At 41.9% G+C, this 19,272-nt stretch overlaps 1 protein-coding gene across 2 annotated transcripts in view; it reads left to right on the top strand.

Moving 5' to 3' along the window:
- The window catches only part of LOC122792927 (spectrin beta chain, non-erythrocytic 1-like), a 1,986,067-nt gene that overhangs the window by 1,721,143 nt on the left and 245,652 nt on the right, over positions 1-19,272 (top strand). For both annotated transcript variants that reach the window (XM_044060498.1, XM_044060499.1), the window contains one exon: positions 5,865-6,069. In XM_044060498.1, coding sequence (XP_043916433.1) covers positions 5,865-6,069 — 205 coding nt within the window. The remainder of the gene's footprint in view (positions 1-5,864; positions 6,070-19,272) is intronic.

Raw genomic sequence — 19,272 nt, 5'->3', positions numbered from 1 at the left:
AGAGAGAGTTCTATAATGGGGGGGGTTATTATCTAGTGTACACCTGACTCACAGGCATCCAATAATTCCTGATGTTTCTGTATGGAGGTGGTCCGGATGTCGGTGCTGGGATGGCCCACTCCCAATGTCTATGGCTGATAGAGCAGGTTAATATTACTTAGCAGAGTTTGCCTATACCATTTATAGGCATACCCACGTGTAGGGTAATCCAGTTGGCTTATTGCACGTTTACCTTTCTCCCATCACTGAAGGTGAAGCTGGGTCTTCATTTGCTGCAGGATCACTTTTCCCTGCATTCCATGTGGCCAGCTTCATAGCATAAGTGGTTGGGTTCTGCATTTACAGTTATGGAAATTGATGGAGATGATAGAGTCAGACAACATGACCAAATCACCTATAGCCAATTTTTTCACTTTTGAGTGGGCGGCCCTTACATAGGTTCATAGGTGTTTACCAGACTAACGACCACAAGGGCCTTTTAAAGCCTAGCCATGCATCCCAAATATCTGAGAAGTTCTGGTACCCTTGATAGTGTAAGGAAGGGCTTGGGAGATGCAACATTTACAAGCAGAGGCTTGGGAGATGAACCATTTACCGACTGCCTGTGTCCATTGGAGACATAGGTGCCAAACCAGGGATGAATTCCCTGTTCCTCATTCAATTGTAAATTGAACTGGGTTAGGGTGAAACTCTGTTTCACATGGATGGGGAGCCTGCTCCAGAGATGGAGTAGTCTTTGGGATACATACCTGTCTGTCCAGCAGGTCCTGTTTATATCACAGGTAATGTTTAAGTATTTAGAATGGGTAATTCTGGTGCTGCTTGTTTTGCGGATATACAGGACGTCCATCAAAGTGATGTCTGACAATGTCTTGTATGCCAGGCATAGATCTCCCCTCAACAGCCTGTAGGAGATCAAATACTGGGATAGGGCCTTGAGGCAGTTTGCGTAGGACATGTTACTTATGCCCTGGATTCTTTTAGTGAGGAACCTCTGTGGACGTTCCAGCTGTTGGGTATGCCTGGTTAGGTACATACTAAAGGGGGCATTGCACTCAGTGATAGGTTTGATGAATACCAAGCACAGTGGAACAATTACTTCCTTGGACCTAGATGCCATACCTTTAGTTGTGCAGCATAGAATGATTTCCTCACTACTGTAGACACGTGATGGCCAAAGGTTAGATTACTGTCTACATGTATCCCTAAGTCCCTGACTAATGGGTCAACTCTTAGGGGTGTGTTGTCAGCATGATAGTTACCAAGGGTAGATACCTTTATGCATTTATTAGCATTTAGTTTTAGCCCATGGCTCTGACAGCAGTTGTTTGTCTGTGTCAGCCCTTCCTGGAGAACATTTGTGTCAGTTTGGGATTCAATGACAGCTCCTAATTGCAATCATCTGCAAATGTAGTCAGCCAGAGGACATTGACACTGGCCTTGACTTCAGAGAAGTAAATGTCAAAAATTAGTAGTTCCCAGGACCGATCCCTGTGGGACTCCACTTGTGAGTGGCCTCTTTGTAGAGATGGACTCTGCAGTTCTAACTTCCTTGATCCTTTCTGTGATCCAGTTGGCTTTCCACCAGGTGACATAAGAGTTTGTACCTAACCTTTTGCATTTGTCAACAATGCCTGAGCGAGGTGTTGTGTCAAATGCCTTGGCCAGGTCAAGGTAGGCAGTGTGACCCATTTTGCCCTTGTCCATTTCTTTGGTGACCTTCTCAAAAAAGACCACCAGGTTGAGTAGGCATGACCTGAAATTTACAAAACCAAATTGGGTTGAGTCTAGTGTCTGGAGGTTTCCTGTGTCATTGTTGATCATCTTCGTGATAATTCTTTCCATGGCTTTGCATATGAGACCATTGAGACTTATGGGCCTGTAGTTTCCAGGGTCTGTAGATGGACCACCTTTGTGCCGAGGGATGACTGTTGCTGTTCTCCATTCATGAGACACAAAGCCTGTCTGGAGACTACAGTAAAGTGTCACTTAACTGGCACCCATGGGGATTGGTAGATGCCAGTTAAGTGTATGTTCCAGTTGCTTGAGATATGCTTTGCGATTTTTGATTGGCTCGTATACCGGCATACGAGCCAATCAGAAATCGCAAAGCAGAGCCTCTTCTGTTCAGTGTGGAACAGCCCGCTGTTCTGCATTGAACAGAAGAGGCTCCAGTTTGCGATTTTGATAGGCCAACTAGGTAGCCGCCTAGGGCACCACTCTAGCAGGGGCACTTTTCCAGTTTTAATTTGTTTATTTTTTGTATTAAAGAAAAAGTTTGTTTAAAATGTGTTGAAGGAATACAGAAAAAATAGAAGAGTAAGATGAACTGTGAGAAAAATGAAGAAAAAAAATTAATCTGGATGGTGTAGGTAGACCAGGATGGGGGACTGGGTCGTGTGGGGGAGGGGCACTATGGAGCCCTTTTTCTTAGGGCACCAGATGACCAAAGACCAGCTCTGAGTGCTTCTCTTTTTGACACTTTGCTATGATTTTTAAAGTCCTGTGCATTGATTTGTAATGTTTGGAGGTTGAGCAGTTTGACTACATTTTTTGCCAAGTACGTAACCATTTGATGTTCTTCATGTTTCACTGTTGCAGTCATTACATTTGAGTAATCTGCTGGCAGGTTGCCCTCAGTCGGCCTGAATTCCAAAGTCTTGGGTCTTGCGTCAGTTGCTGTCTCCTCTTCCATGACGTCAGGGGTATAAAACATGCAGTCGACGCCATTTTCTTTAGTCTTTCTTGCCGCGCGGTGCCCGAAGCAGAAGCATTTCACAAGTGCCGGTCGGCCGACTCCTGAAATATTCGAGTCTGAGTTTCAGAACCGAAGTCTTCACTAAAGCTAAGTACCCCGTTGGGGAAACATTTTTCTTGCTCAATACCGATGTCAGAAAAAGTTAATAATTGTATTACTTGTGGGAAGCAAATACCTCATAAGGATTTCCATTTATACTGTATTCCTTGCCTAGGCCCTGATCACAACGTGCCTGGCTGTCGGTTTTGTGCTAGATTTAAACAATGCACTATTAAGTGTTGGTATATTTTTGCCTCAAAGTATTTTGGAAACAAATTTAACTACCCAGAAATGTCGTCAGATAGCAATCCGACTACCGGAGTACATAAAAAACGCAAAGAAAAGGACAGAGAGAGACAGTCGAGGTCCAAAACCGAAGACGAAGCTTCTCCTAAGCCAGTCGCCGGTACTCAGTGAGGTGCTTTTGCAGCCCCTGATACCCGCTACTTTCGAGTCACAGGCCCCTACCGACACCCATGCGGAGTCCGGCATGCCGCGAGATACTCCTGGACCCACGGATGTATCTCCCTCAGATGGGTTCGGAGCTGCTGAGCAGGCACTGGCTTCTGAGGGTGTATTCAGGCCTCAACATTTGTATATCAAACCGACGACAGCTGCAAAACTAAAGACAAAAGCAACTTCTAAAACTAAAAAACTGACGCATGAGCCACGTGCACAGGCCTCTATGCCTAAAAAACAGATGATCAAAATGGCTGAAGACCTTATTACCTTGATCACGGGTTCCCATTCCCCTCCAGATAAGAGGTCTAGGCAAGACACTGATTATGAATCTTCAGATCAGGTTTCTATTTCTTCTGATTCCTCTTCTGATCAGGAATTATCTATACCTCCCTATGAGGATTCTGATGCAGTTGAGTCTATACCATCTGCATCACCTCCTGAGGATTATTCATTTGGAGAAACCTTGCATACTTTGAGGGAGCATTTTCACTGGGAGAGTCAAGATTTCTCAGAATCAAAAAGTGGCTCAGGGATTTCCTTCTTCTCCCTCAACACAGGCCTTTAGCCATACCCTGTTTTAGACATTGTGGATGATGTGTTTTCGGAGTCAAACTTGACCCTTGACTCCTTACCTCTGGCTCCCAGCAAGCTTGACAGATATTACAGGGTCCCTGACTCACATAAATCTTTATTTAGAAACCCTGCTGCTGATCCTGAAACTATTTCACAGGGTCCAAAGGGAGTTAAGGCCTCAACAGCAAAAAAATCGTACCCCCTCTGACAGAGATTCAAGGGCACTGGACAGATGGGGAAAAAAGGTTTATACATCTGCAACCTTGGCAGTTAGGGCCTTAAACTGTCAATTTCATATGCTCAAGTATCAACAACATGTTATGGGATTGCTGAAACAGAAATTGATGTTGATTTCTGAATGTGCAGAAAATAAAGAATTGCAGGAATTATTGCATGCAGCTGAACAGGTTGGAAAGCATACTTTGCAATGTGGTTTTGATTCCTTAGAGGCCTCCTGCAGGGCCGCAGTTACTGGATCTGTGATTAGGAGGCATTCCTGGCTAAAGGAACAAAATTTGCCTGGTCATGTTAAAGCTAAATTGCTAGATGCACCTTTACAGCATGATACTCTGTTTGGAATTAAGGCAGAAGAGGTTTTAAAGAAAATGGAAGACAAAGCTAAGTCTATGCAAACTGTAAAAGACTTCTTACAAGTGCAGCCACCAAGATTCAGTAGACACTGGCCTACAAAAAATTGGTCCTTTCCTGTGTCCAACAGAGCTCAAAGGGGCAAATCCAGATGCCCTAAGGGTTCCAGATACCAGGCAGAAGATTCATACAGGTCAAAGCAGTGGGGCGCTTCTACCTCCAAATCTGGAGGAGATAAAGCACAAACCTACAGAAAACAGTCACAATGACTTCCCTCTGCCTACACCAAGCACTTATCTTTTGGCAGCACCCTTAGGGGGAAAATTAGCACTTTTTGCTCAAAATTGGCAGTTAATAACCCAGGACAAGTGGGTGCTAAACATAGTATCACAGTGATACAGATTCCATTTCCATACTCTGCCAATGGCAAACGGTTGGAAAGATCTGCCAAAAAATCAATGGGTAGAGGCACAGAAACAGGTTACGTCCCTCATGGATATGGGGGCCATTCATCCAGTACCAGAACAGGAAAAAGTACAAGGTTTTTACTCAAGACTGTTCTTGGTACCAAGAAAGGACAAAGCCTGGTGGCCAATACTGGATTTATTGACTGAACACATACCTGGACATTCCAAAATTCAAAATGCTGACTTTGCAGCAGCTTCTGCCCATGCTGGGTAAGAATGCTTGGCTGGTGACATTAGACCTAAAAGAGACATACTTGCATTTCCCAATAAGACAATTGTGCAGAAGATACCTCAGATTCAAGGCTGGCTTAATGCATTACCAATTCTCAGCACTGCCCTTTGGCTTATCTACTGCACCCAGGGTCTTTACAAAGTGCCTGGCACCAGTAATTGCATTTTGCAGACTTTTATTTGGAGTGCCATTACAAAGAATAGTCTAAGAAGATTTTTTTATGCATCTCCTCTGCAGAATTACTCAAAATGGTGTCCAAAAAAAATAAACTGTGGCACAGAAATATAATTATGTTAAAGGTATAGAAGATAACAAGCAAGTTTAATCCTCATTTGACTCCTACATACTTAAACTAAAATTTTTCCTACCATGGGTTTACTGCAGTAACATATGAAGATTCAAAGCGTTGACCTTTTAAGCTTCAGTTAGTAATGTCATACTTAAAATGATGACAATGGTAAGAGTTTTATTTTCTGTGTTAGTCAGTTTAATAATTACGTCACTGTTTCATTGTATTGATTTTTTATTGACTGTGCCTTGCAGCTTTTGAGCAATTTCTGAGTAAGTTGTGCCTGGACTGCAGTCTCAGGAATGTTGAATTTTCAGTTAGGGATCATATCTCTGTAAGTGTGCTGGTCACAGTGACATTACATAATTTTATATTTGGCTAATAGTCAGTGAACTTATGAGTTAGTGTGTATTTGTAGTAAACATCATGCATCTTAATAGCTATTTTAATATGCAGTGAACGGATTACAACACGGCAAGGTCAAGTGGATAAGCAGTATGCATGCTTGAAGGATTTGGCTGAAGAACGGAGGGGAAAGCTACAAGAACAGCTACGCCTATGTCAGTTGAAACGTGATGTGGATGACTTGGAGCAGTGGATAGCAGAAAGGGAAGTGGTGGCTGGATCTCATGAGCTGGGACAAGATTACGAACATGTTACTGTAAGTGCATGGTCCTCTATTCACAGTTGTTATCCTGAATGTCCATCTTTTACTAAGTCATGGTATGATAGCACATAAATGTATTTTACATGAAAGTGTGTACCTGTGTTTTTATTTGGTTATATGATAACACATAGACCATCAAACCTGTCCATATCTATGCACTCTGTTTTGAGTATGTTTTAGGGTCTTTTGAATTTCTGAATTTTGATCTGTATAACCAGATAAGTTTTCAGTGTTTGCAGATATGTTTGTAGTTCAGATCTGGGTAGAAATGTTACACTTTAGATACACATACAGTGGTTTAATCATGTAGTCTAAGAGCAGTTTTCACATTCTTTACTTTTTAAAAAAAAAAAGTATATTCTTTTGATTTTTCAGTTCTGACAGTCTTGTTACAAAAACTGTGATTATGTAACTTCTGTTTCATACTTTTAACGCTGTACATAGTAAAAACAAAATTAATCTAGTTGAAAAGAGCATTACAGGGTAACCTCTCACTCACTCAATGCTTATCCTTTCTTTGTTTTCCAGAATCCTTAAAAATGGCTATCAGGTGTCCTTCTGTTCCAATGTTGCACTATTCTACTTGTGGGTTTACCCTTCTTCCTCTCCAGTTCGTCCGGCCAGGTTTCCAAAGATTTTCAGTCCCTCTTGGTGCATCAGATGTCTGATGTGGCTGCAGGAACATGGGTCATAAAAGCGATGCCTGCACGCACCGACCCTCAGAACTTTTCAGCCTCCAGTTGTATGCCAGGTGCTCCTGCTTCTCACGGATGTCGGATTGAAAAAATATTCAGTTAATTAACTCACTGGGGATTCTTTCAATCCAACTTTGTTATGTGTATATATATATATATATATATATATATATATATATATAGTCTGTTCATGTCATCCGGTAAGGGCAAGTGCAGTTGGCAGATTCCCCAACAAAGACACCCATGACCAGTGTCTCTTTTGTTTAAGCAGGGAACTTGACCACGAGAGCTGTGCCATTTGCCAGCCGTTTGTCCCTAAGACCATATGCCACTGTTTCCAGGCTTTACATTTGTATTTAGAGAATCAGCTCTTGAAACAAATATCGTTAGGGATGGAGGCTGCATCCGGTGCACCGTCTGAACTGCCTAGGAAGAGGGCCAAGTCCTTGCGGCCTACTTCATCAGCTGCACCTCTCTCAGCCGTACCTCATTCTGTAGCCGATGTCAGCTTGGCTGAAGATCCGGTATCCACCAGTATAGATAAAGTGGGTACCTCTGCGGAAACCGCACAATCTGGAGCAGACAGCACGTCCACAGAGGATATACTGGCACCTGCCTTAGACACTGGGGGGGGGGGGGGACCAGCATTCACTCTGGGCTCATCGGTCTCTTGTCTCCGCCATCCCAACGCCTGACCCTAGGCCTATCTCTAGCCGGATGTCACTGAGGCCTTTAAAGAAAAAAGCAGAAAACAAGACACCTTACTGTGACCTCTGAAAGAATGCCTGATTGGCAGGCCTTCAGCTGAAGCTTGTTTAATGCCTTTATGGCCCTTAGGCCTTCTGTTGAAGCCTCTGTCACTGCTCTGCCCCTTTTAAGTTCCAGACTTCTCATCCATGAAAGGAGGGTAGATCAGCCTGAAAAAGATGAATTGTCTGATTCCTCTGAGGACTCTATTTCATACTCCTTCCAGATCTCATCCCCCTGGGATATGGATCTCTTGAGGAGGGCTTCATTGAACCTGACTCTCCTGTAGAGGATCTAACCTTTGGGGAAGCTATTAATAAGATGAAAGACCACTTTAAGTGGCAATCCTCAGATATGACTGAAGTACAAAAGAGGTTTTTATGACCTTATTCAAATGGACTCTCCCAGTCCTTCTGCCATCCCTCCTATTCAACCTGCATTCCTGCATGCATTTGCCTCAGCCTCCATCAACCCGGATTCCCAACCTCCAGCCCCACATAGAGCAGACAGACTGAATAAAGTCCCTGAGATGGAGAAATTTCTCTTTAAGTGCCCTCCTGCTGATCCTGCCACTATCTCCATCTCTACCTCCAAGCTCCTTCCTACCACTACTATCCTCCCTGCTGATAAGGACAGCAAAACTGTGGAGAGGTTGGGAAAGAAAACCTACACCTCTGCTACCCTCTCATTTAGAGCCACCAACTACCAAACTCATATGACCAAATGCTCCTTAGCTCAGCTGGACAAAGCCACTAAGGATTTAGATGAGATCCCTGACTGTGCATCCAAAGCTTCCTTGTCTTCCCTGATAGTCCTCATCTCTCAAGTGAATAGACACCTTAAGATGCAGTTATGATGCAGCTGAAGCCTCAGCCAGGTCAGCTGCATCAGCTTCAGTGCTAAGAAGGTACTCGCGGCTGTGACTTCAGCCTCTCCCACTTGACTTCACGGCCGAACTCCTTGACGCACCCTTGGATCATTCAGCCCTTTTTGGTGCAAAAGTGGCTGACCTGTTTAAATCCTTGCAACATAAAGGAAAAGAATTACAGGACCTAAAACACATCCTAGTCTCGCCTTTTCCAAACTTCCAGAGGAACTACCCAGCAAAGACGTAATTTATCAGGAAAACCTCCAGGCCTTTAGCCCCCCCCCCCCACCCGATTTAGAAGACCACCTCCTCAGGCTAGGCCTTCTCACTCTTCCAGTCAAAGGCCTTCCTTTCCTGATAGGGCAGGTAGTGTCTGGCTGCCTGCCAAAATTTCAGCCCCCACCCCCCCTCATCCTTACCCCTGTCTGCCCGTCTTTCTCACTGTCTCCCTGTGTGGTCATTGATTTCCGCAGACAAATTAGTTCTGTCCATCATACAGAATGGCTACTTCATGTCCTGGATCACTCCCCCAATAAGACTGGGTATACCACAGCCTCCTCCCAGTCAACTACCCCTCCTCCATCAGGTTTTGCAAACTCTGCTGCCACAAGGCACCATAGAACCAGTACCTACACAATCAAAAAGAAAAGGATTCTACTCCAGAATCTTTTTGGTACCCAGAAAGGAAGGACCATGGTGGCCGATTCTAGACCTCTCATGCCTAAACCCCTTCCTAAAAGTTCCTACTTTCAGGATGCTCATCCTACCTGCTCTCTTTCCACTTATCCTTCCACAGGGTTTCATGGCAACCCTGGACATAAAAGATGCTTACCTTAACATACCTATAAAGCCCACCTTCAGGAAATACCTGAGATTTCTGGCAGGCTCATCTCACTTTCAGTTCTGTGCCTTGCTCTTTGGGCTTTCTACTGCCCCCAGGATATTTACAAAATGCCTGGCTCCAGTCATTGTCTACTGCAGGGCAAAGGTTTCCAGTTATTCCCTTACCTAGACAACCTCCTAATTCAGGCAGAAGACAAGGAAACTCTTCTCTGTCCCAGGACCTTTAATCTCTAGGGTTCATGGTAAACTTCCTAAAATCCCACCTCAGCCCCTCAAAGGACATTGTCTTCTTGGGTTGCAGCATCGGAACAGACGTCATGAAGGCCTTCCTTTCACCAGAAAAGGTGGTATCCCTCTCACACCACCTTCTCGTTGCCCTACAATCAACAGAACTTACTGCAAGACAATTTCTGAGACTTCTAGGTGACATGGTGTGGCAGCTACCATTCCCATGTTGCCCCTAGCAAGGATGCACATGAGGAAACTTCAGTGGCACCTCCGGTCAGTGTGGACCCAGCACTCCCACCCTCTAGAGTTCAGGATCCCTCTGCTCCCCTGCTTACATCAGGAGCTGAGATGGTGGGTGGCTCAGGGAGCCCAGAACCTAGGACTCCCTCTGCAAACACCCTTTCCCTCCCAGACCATGTACACAGATGCCTCAGACCTGGGCTGGGGAGCAACTCTGGGGAAAAGGAAAGTACAAGGTTTGTGGAAAGACAGACACAAACGAGATCACATAAAAGTCAGAGAAATGAGAGCCATCTTCCTTACTCTACAGGCCTTCCAGCCCTGCCTAGAGCAGGGCCCTGTAAGGATATTCACAGACAACACCACAGTCCTTTGGTATCTCAACAAGCAGGGAGCAACTAAGTCCTACCTTCTATGCAGACTAGCTATGTGGGTATGGGAACTGGCTACCTCTCAGGGGATCACCCTTCAGGCCACCTACATTCCATCCCTGCACAATTTCCAGGCAGATTACATAAGCAAAACCATTTCAAACAACCATGAGTGGATGCTGCAAAGAGATGTTTTCCTGAATATGGTCCACAGGTGGGGTATTCCACAAACAGACCTGTTCACCTCCTCCATAAACAGGCAACTTCCTGGCTACTGCACCAGGACACCAGACCTCAAGGCATTAGCAACTGATGCCTTCTCGATAACCTGGAATGGGAAGTTCCTATATGCATTCCCCCTCTTCCAGTTGATACAAAGGGTCTTGCTGAACATTCAGCAGGACCCACCCAAAATCTTGTTGGTGACCCCCTACTGGCCAAGACAGCATTGGTTCCCACTTCTTCTTCACCTGTCCAAGGGCAGTCACCACAAGTTATCCCCCCTCAATGGACCTGCTCACACAGCACAAGGGGACACAGATACACCCACAGTGACAAATCCATGCACCTCACCCTGTTGCTGATAGGATTCTGATCCCCTTCAGACACCTGTATAACAAGGACATGCTCACCATCCTGTAGGAGGCCAGGAAACCCAATACAAGGAAATCCTGTCTCTCAAAATGGAAAAGGTTTTCTATCTGGTGTCACAAAAGACAGTTGGACCCTCTGGAAAGTGATATGCCTCTCATCCTATCACACCTTTGTGAACTCATGCAGACAAGGTTGTCTTATGCATCTCTGAAGGCACACTTTTCTTCTATCTCTGCCTGCCTTCCCCTGGATCCACCCATTGCATCCAGACTCTGCTCCAAACTTTTCCTCAAAGGTGCATTGCACTTAAGACCACCCAGGAAATCATCTCCCCCTCCCTGGGACCGGAACTATGTTCAGAAAACTCTCTCTAGCCCCTTTTGAGCCAGCAGACAAGGCCTCCTTAAAATTCTGCACATGGAAAACTGTATTGCTACTAGCTCTGACTTCTGCCAGAAGTGTTTCAGATTTGCAAGTTCTTATGGCTACAGCACCTTTCCTAATCTTCCACCTGGAAAGGGTGACCCTCAGGACAAACCTGTCATTCATTACCAAAGTAGTAAATTACCTATCCTTGAACCAGCCTATCCACCTGCCCACCTTCTTCCCAAATCCACAGGGGGATAGTGAGAGAGTGCTGCGTTCCCTCGACATCCACAGACAACTTAGGTTTTATCTACATAAAACCAAACCCTTTAGGAAATCAGACCAGCCGTTTGTCTCCTTCCACCCCAGAGCTTTGGGGAAAGCTGTGAGCAACCAGACCATTTCGGCCTGGATCTCTCAGGCCATTTTGTTCTGCAACCTACACCATGGGAAGACCTTGCAGGGCAATGTCAAGGCCCAATCCACCAGAGCAATGGCCGCATCTGGAGCCTTCTTTAAAGGACTAGACACCAACTCCATACTTGAGGCAGCCACTTGGTCCTCAGTACACACTTTCACCAAGCACTTCACCCTGGACCATATCTCCAGAGCCAGGGCGGGGTTTGCCAGGGCTATCCTTCACAGATTTCTGGAAACTTCATCTAGGCCACCTTCCAATCCTCAGTGAACTTTGGCACTCAGCCACAAGTAGAATACTGCAACATTGGAATGGAAGGAAATAGTAAAGTTGTGTAAACTCTTACCATAACCATGTCCTTCTCTTCCATGTTGCAGTATTCCTTCCCGCCCACCTCCCCCTCTTGTATGACTGTACTTGCTGTTCTGGGCAATACTGGACAGGCTATGCCATTACAGGACTGGCTCCGAATGGGGCTTTTACTATGTTCTGAGGGCTGATGCGTGCAGAAGTCACTTTTATGGCCCACGTTCCTGCAGCCACGTCAGAAGTCCAACGCACCGAGAGGGACTGCAAATCTTTGGAAACCTGGACGGACAAACTGGAGAGGAAGAAGGGTAAACCCACAAGTAGAATACTGCAACATGGAAGAGAAGGACATCTATGGTTATGGTAAGATTTTACACAACTTTCCTTTTTCTTGATTATTCTGAAATTGTTTACAGTTTGCTTCTGGGTTCTTCCTGCAGAAATCTCCCTTTCTCCATTTTGTACTTCTTGAGGTGTAACCGTTCTAATTTTTTCTTAGTTGTTAACCACTTTACTACTGAAAATGTATGAGAGGTCTTTCCCCAGATTGCCAACTGTTTTGACTATTTTTGCTTCTCACTTATAAATGGATGCATCTCCAACATTGTTTGATGGCGTCTCATAATATTTTCAGGAACTTATACTGATTTTTATTTTTGTTTAGTGAAGTCTTGAAGAATTTAGCACAAAAGGCCTGTTATCAGCAAGTGCTTTTTTTTTAATTTTTTTATAAATGATATTCATTATATCAGTAAAGATATCTCCTTCCACCTGTAGTGTTCCTTAGTATTAGAATATTTTGCAGTAAATTATGTCTTTGTCTTACATGGCTAAAGTACTTTATTCTCAGACCTTCCTGTCAACAAATTTGGTTTATTTCCTAAAGTATTTAAATATTTGTTCTTCTTGCATTCCAACAGAAGCTTTATCCAACTCCACAATTCAAAAGCATTGATTTCCACTGCACAACCTTACTTATTGTCTAACTCACATAGCCGTATTACTAGGAAACCAGAGAAAACTATATCTCTGACTTTATAGTCCTTTGCTGACATTGTGATCTCTCTGCTGTTTAAAATCTTATCTGGGTTTGCAAGAGCTTCTCTTCCAAGAAGAAGTTATGTTTTAATGTCATAGCTGCAGTCATAATCTTCAGTTGTGTACGAGTCCAGGAAAAAAATGCTGTCACTGGCTCCATTTCTTCTCCAACTGTATTCAAAGACTTGATAGGGAAAGATTCCATAATTTTTTTTTGTTTAATATTGAGCAACGAGCTATCATCTGCATTTTCTACTTTCATCAAACTCTTCAACTCTTCTTCACTTTCTTCTGTCAGAGTAGCTGTCATCTGCATATCTGATGTTTGTTAATGTTTCTCCCAGCCAGTTTGATTCCAACAACTAATTCATCTCACCCAGCAGTGCATGTGTTATATCGAATACCAGCGAAATAAATAGAATAACAATATGCAGTCTTAATATGAGTGAAATAAGTCGAATAACAATATATGGCCTTGATATGAGTGACATAAACAGTATAATGATATATGGCTTTGATTTGCATGAAATAAATAGATTGACAATATACAGCCTTAACATGAGCGAAATAAGTAGAATTACATGTATACGACCTTGATATGTGTTTAATAAATAGTTTAACAATATACGGCATTGTCACACTTCCTTCGCAATCTTGAACCAGTCATTTATTCGATAGCCTTTTCTGAATGTTGCTCCCTGTTCCACATACTGATTTCTGAAGAGGTAACTAAGATGACCTGGCATCTCCATGTCTGTAAGAGCTGACCCAAATTTCTTATGGTCCACATGGTCAAAGGATGTAGATTAGTCAATAAAGCCAAAGTAAATATTTTTTTTCCTATAACTTCCTTGCTTTCTCTATTGTCTGTCAATGTTGGCAGTTTGATCTTTTTGTGCCTCTACCCCTTCTAAAACAATAGCGTACATCTAACAATTCTTGGTCCATATATTACTGGAGACTAGCTTACAGGATTTTGAGCATTATCTTGACAGTACATGAAACAAGTGCCATTGTTCAATAATTTGAACACTCTTTACCTACCCTTTTTGAAACTGGAATATAAACTGACCTTTTCTAGTGCTATGGTCACTGTTGTGTTTCCAAGCAACACTATAACAGTGTCATTTTGCAAGATTTTAAACAATTTAACAATTTAGATGGAATTCCATCACTTCCTGAAGCCATGTTATTAGCAAGGATTTTTATGTCCCATTTAATTTCACTTTTGTCAATTTTATTATAAACAAGGTTGATCAATATATTTTGTTCTGGTGTACATACATCACATTAAAATATCTAGTGTATACATTAGTGATCCTTTACTCACATTTGCGATAAGCAATATTAATTCTTCTTTTATAGAGAAAAGAGGCACACAGTTCTTTCATGTTAAACTCCAAGTAAAGAGATATCAAGATTTTCCATTATTTTATTGTGTAGTGGACACTCAGCTGTAACATGGAAGATGTCTTGTTTACTAATAATGTAAACCCATTTCTTGCCCTTTCTTGCTTACTAATCAGCCACTGATTTTTAAAGTGCATCTCAAATTTATAGTGTGTATGAATTATGAGTACTCTTCTAGCAATATGTTGTACAAGTATTGCTATTGCTATTAATTAATTCCTGCACAAACCTAAGACAGAGTTTGCTTTTGTATACAAAAAAAAAAAAAAAAAAAAATCTCTTGACATCTTGTATGTAACACATACCTTCCCATCTCTTTCTTCAAATCATCCAAAATCCGACTGGAAATATTTTTAGCTTGCTGTCTAGAAGTGTAATAATGTAATTCATCATAGAGTCCTTTGCATTTTTAGATACGTCTTGAAATATGCATAACAGTATAGTTCTAATATTTCGATTAGTTTGTCTAATAATGGAGTCTTCCAAATATTTTCTTTCCACCAGTTTGTTTTCCCATTTGTCTTTACATGTCATAGAAATCTGTTTTCTGTTAATTTTAATCCAGGCGGCAAGAATTTCTGCATATGCCAATGTTCCTTCTTGAGTTATACTGAAGTCATCTCTAAGGTAAATAATGGAAAATGATGGGAGAAGTCTAAATATCTTTAAAAAAATGTATATATGGGTGAAAAATGCTTTCCAAAATCCTTTTCTGTGGAGTACTGCTGCACAGGTGATCAGTGGCTAGACCTCTTCTTTAAGTATCTTCATCAAAGGACCCGTAGTTATCCTCCATCCCGGGTTCCCATCTCCCTTTCACAATGCAGTCAGTGTCACCTCTGATTTTATTTGTATATATTTCTTGCATACTTTCCAGTGCCTTGTTTTAGAAAAACATCATCCACTTGTATGAGAAAGGAACCCTTTTCACAGTCTGTTCGTATTTTAACTATTTCCTTCTTGTTTCTATCTTAATGTAATATTCATTTTTTTACCGTTTATTATTTGACCTTCCTGTCTAATTGAAGAACTGTAAGGTGCCAGTCTGCATATTTCTGCCAAGACTGAATGCCAACATTAAGATATAGTCGGCAAATCCCCAAACTGGGCATGACCTGCCTCTTAATTTTGGTATAGTTCCCCTTGATTCATCCATAATATTAAAGAGATCATTTATGTATAGTAAAGGGAGGTGTGCAACCAGTAGATACCCTGTGTAGCCCTTTCTTTATCTCATTTTCATCTCTTTGGTGTCCTGAGGAGAATCTTTCCTTGCCTCAGTATGGAGTATATAATGCCTCAATAATCGTTGCTGAATTCCGCTCTTGTGCCAACTTTCTTCATGCTAACCAGAGCTTTATCCTCTTTACTGAATTGAATGTTCCCTGGTTTTTCCAATCATCCAAAATAATTCTAGAAAAGATTTTTAAATAGCTATCTAGACGTGTAGGAGGGCAGTATAATTTAGGATCCCTTACATTTCCTTTTTGTATAAATTGAATCTACTATTCCTTGTTCCCAGGTTTTAGGGAAATTCAGGTTTTGTAAATATTATCTAAACTGATGCACCATTATTTTGTCCCATTCTGTCTTATGCTCAATATGTATTTCATTCCCAATCCTATTACGACTACTACTGCTTTATTTTCCTTCAACTTCTCAGTAGTTTTTGGAGTTTCTAAACCTTAACATTTATTTTGTAATACCTTGTCTTTGTTTTTATTTTCCCCTGATCTTCCTAATTCAAGACTCTTTAGTTGAGCTATAACTTTACACCAATCAAGAAGTCTTCTGTATTTGAAGATCTTCCTTTGTAACATGCCTCTAATTTCCAAAGTTTTTTTGTGTATCCTTACTGGGTACCACTTTTGATATTTTTACCCATTTTTTCTACAAATTGTCCTTTTTAATTTTAATAAAAACAACAAAAAACAACCACCTAGGCCCAGGGGTCTGCAACCTGCGGCTCTGGAGCCGCATGTGGCTCTTCCACCAATCTGCAGTGGCTCCCTGTAGCTTTGAAAAATAATGGCCACTCTGCCACACACACACACACACACACACACACACACACACACACACACACACACACACACACGACACACACATTGATCAAGCGACGGACTTTAAATACCGCTCTTAGAAACTTGGTAGAATAACACTCTTTCTGCTGCCATGCATTCCACACACAATGAGAGCAATCAAGCGATCCCCTGGCAGAAGCATCATCTCCTGAAAGGTTTCCATACCTCTCAGAGTCTTACCACAAGAAATCTGGACATAGCCACAAATAAAGGGGAACAAAGGAACAAAAATAGGGACAGACTTTAAATATTGCTCTTATAAACTTCATTTGTTTATATTTAGTATAATAAACTACATATAACACTTTATATGCTGTGTTATCTTCATTTTAATGGTCAAATAGGCTTTGTGGCTCTCGAATTTTATTTGCTGGGAGAGGGGCCAAAATGGCTCTTTTGATAGTGAAGGTTGCAGACCCCTGACCTAGGCTGATGTCATATATTTATTTCACAGCTAAGCGCTTTTGTGCTTTTGCACTTCATCAGACCATACAAATATACATAAATCCACAGTTTAAATAAAGGCAACTATCTCATACAATTCAATTAAACAATTTTGTTAACTGATGAAGGACTTAGAGGGGTTGTAGGGAATAATCCAGGATTTTGTTTTAGAAATGGTATGTCACTAAAAAGGAAACTGTGTTATATGAAAAGCAAATAGAAATCCCTTATATACTCCGATAGAACAGGCACATACCCTTGTAGGGTCCTGTAAGGCATGTGGGTCTATTACTACCAAGAATTTGTTTATTTATCCAACAGCTAAGTAGAATACTCTCCCTGGCTGTATACAGATTGCAAAAGTACAGATTTTATATATGTAGCTATGTGCAAGAATTGCCCAAGTTACTATGTGGGAAAGACAAATCACACTTTGAAAGAACAAATTTTAGAGCATTTAGGGGATATCAGGAGGGCTGTAGCATCAAGTGCTCTTAATAAACATGTAAAATCTAATAATGGACATAGCTTTGAGTTTATGGTGTTACAGTTGAGTTATCTGAACATCAGAGGAGGTAGTTTAATAGAACAAAATGGGATGAGTTGAATTGTATCCTATTGCTGCAGACAGGTAAAGGCTTTGGCCTTAATGGCAAAGTACTTTTAAAACCAGCGCTCAAAGCTAGGAGGTTACCTCCTTCATTTTAATTGGGTATCCATGGTTACTAATTTTTTAAATTGTTTAATTGAATTGTATGAGATTGTTGCCTTTATTTAAACTGTGGATTTATGTATCTTTGTATGGTCTGATGAAGTGCAAATGCACAAAAGCACTTACCTGTGAAATAAATATAGGACTTCAGCTTAGGTGGTTGTTTTTTGTTGCTTTTAGTGATTCAGTTTTTATTAACCAACCTTTAATCACACTGTTTGCTTTGAACTGTTTCTTTTTTAATTTTAACCAGGACTCTAACCTAGTATCCCTCATTTCCATACAACCACTACTTTCTTTCTTTTTCAACATATTTCTCATGCTTTTATAGTTCAAACACTCCATTGTCAGACCATGTTTACTTTACTTTCATCTTAACAGTTATTATCCCACCGTTCCACTGTATAATTATTGTAGCAGATTCCACAACAAAGTTCTGATTTAACATGCCATTGACCGTTTTTGTCTTTAACGTTCTCAGCCCGTTTTTTAGATATTCTTCAACAAACTTGTTATTTTCTTTAAAGTGTTTATTGTAACAGTCATAATGCTTTCCCCTATTACTTGCCTTGGGTGTTATTTGATGATGATCTTCGTGTTTCACTGTTGTAGTCATCACAATTAGGGTTATCTGCCTACGGGTAGCCCTCAGTTGGCCCGAATACCAAAGTCTTGTGATTTCTGCGTCGGATGCTGTTGCTTCTTCCATGATGTCAGGGGTATAAAACATGTAGCTGATGCCATTACATCAGCTTTTCTTGCCGAGCAGAGCCTGAAGCAGAAGCAGTTTGCAAGTACTGGTTGGCTGCCTCCTGAAATTTTCATTTTTCGAGTTTCAGACCTGAAGTCTTCTAAAAGATAAGTACCCCATTGTTGATCCTTTTTTCTTGCTCTAACCGATGTCAGAAAAAGTTAATAATTGTCTTGCCTGTGGAAAGCAAATATCTCACAGAGATTTTCATTCTTACTGCATCACCTGTTTAGGCCCAGACCATGACGTTCCTAACTCTCGGTTTTGTGCCGTGTTCAACACCCAAACTATTCGTCATCGGGCTATTTTTGTTGCTAAATTCCTTCACTCTCGTTCTCCGTATTCTGAAATGTTTTCGTTAAGCCATCTGACTACCAATCGTCCGAAAAAACATAAGTATAAAAACAAAGACAGACCGCATAGGTCCAAAACTGCCGACGATGCTTCCGTTAAGCTAGTCGCTAGTCCGCCAGTACTCAGTGAGGCACTTTCACAGCCCCTGATACCCGCTTCTACAGATTCGCAGGCCTCTACTGAGACCCATTTGGAGTCCGGTATGCCGCAAAATGCTTCTTCGACTATGGAACCTGTGGATGTCTCTACCTTGGATGGGTCCGGAGCTGCTGTGCAGGCATCGGCTTCTGCGGGTGTATTCAGGCTTTCTGATGTTCATATTAAACCGACTACTTCATTTCAAACCAAAAATACCGAATTTCTCAGGCCCAGAGTTCACACTACACCTAGGAAACCGAAGACCAAAGCGCATTCTCAGGGCCCCATGCCACAGAAACAAATGCTTAGAATGGCTGAAGCTCTTATTACCTTGATTAGGGGAAGCCAGCCTTCCCCCTCTAAAATACCAAGAACTGATTTTCCTTCTGATTCTTCAGATCATGAGTCTGATGACTCTGACCCTTCTGATTACCAGGACATACCTTTATCTACCTATGAGGATTCTGATGCAGAGGATTCCATTCCCTCTGCTTCCCCACCAGAGGATTTTTCTTTCGGTGAAACCCTGCATGCCCTCAGAGAGCATTTCCGCTGGTAGTGCCAGGGCTACTTACAGTCCAAAAAGA

The sequence above is a fragment of the Protopterus annectens genome, chromosome 2.part0 (genome assembly GCF_019279795.1).
Source record: "Protopterus annectens isolate FY-2018-M chromosome 2.part0, PAN1.0, whole genome shotgun sequence".
NCBI lineage: Eukaryota > Metazoa > Chordata > Ceratodontiformes > Protopteridae > Protopterus > Protopterus annectens.
This window is presented reverse-complemented; position numbering and strand designations above follow the sequence as displayed.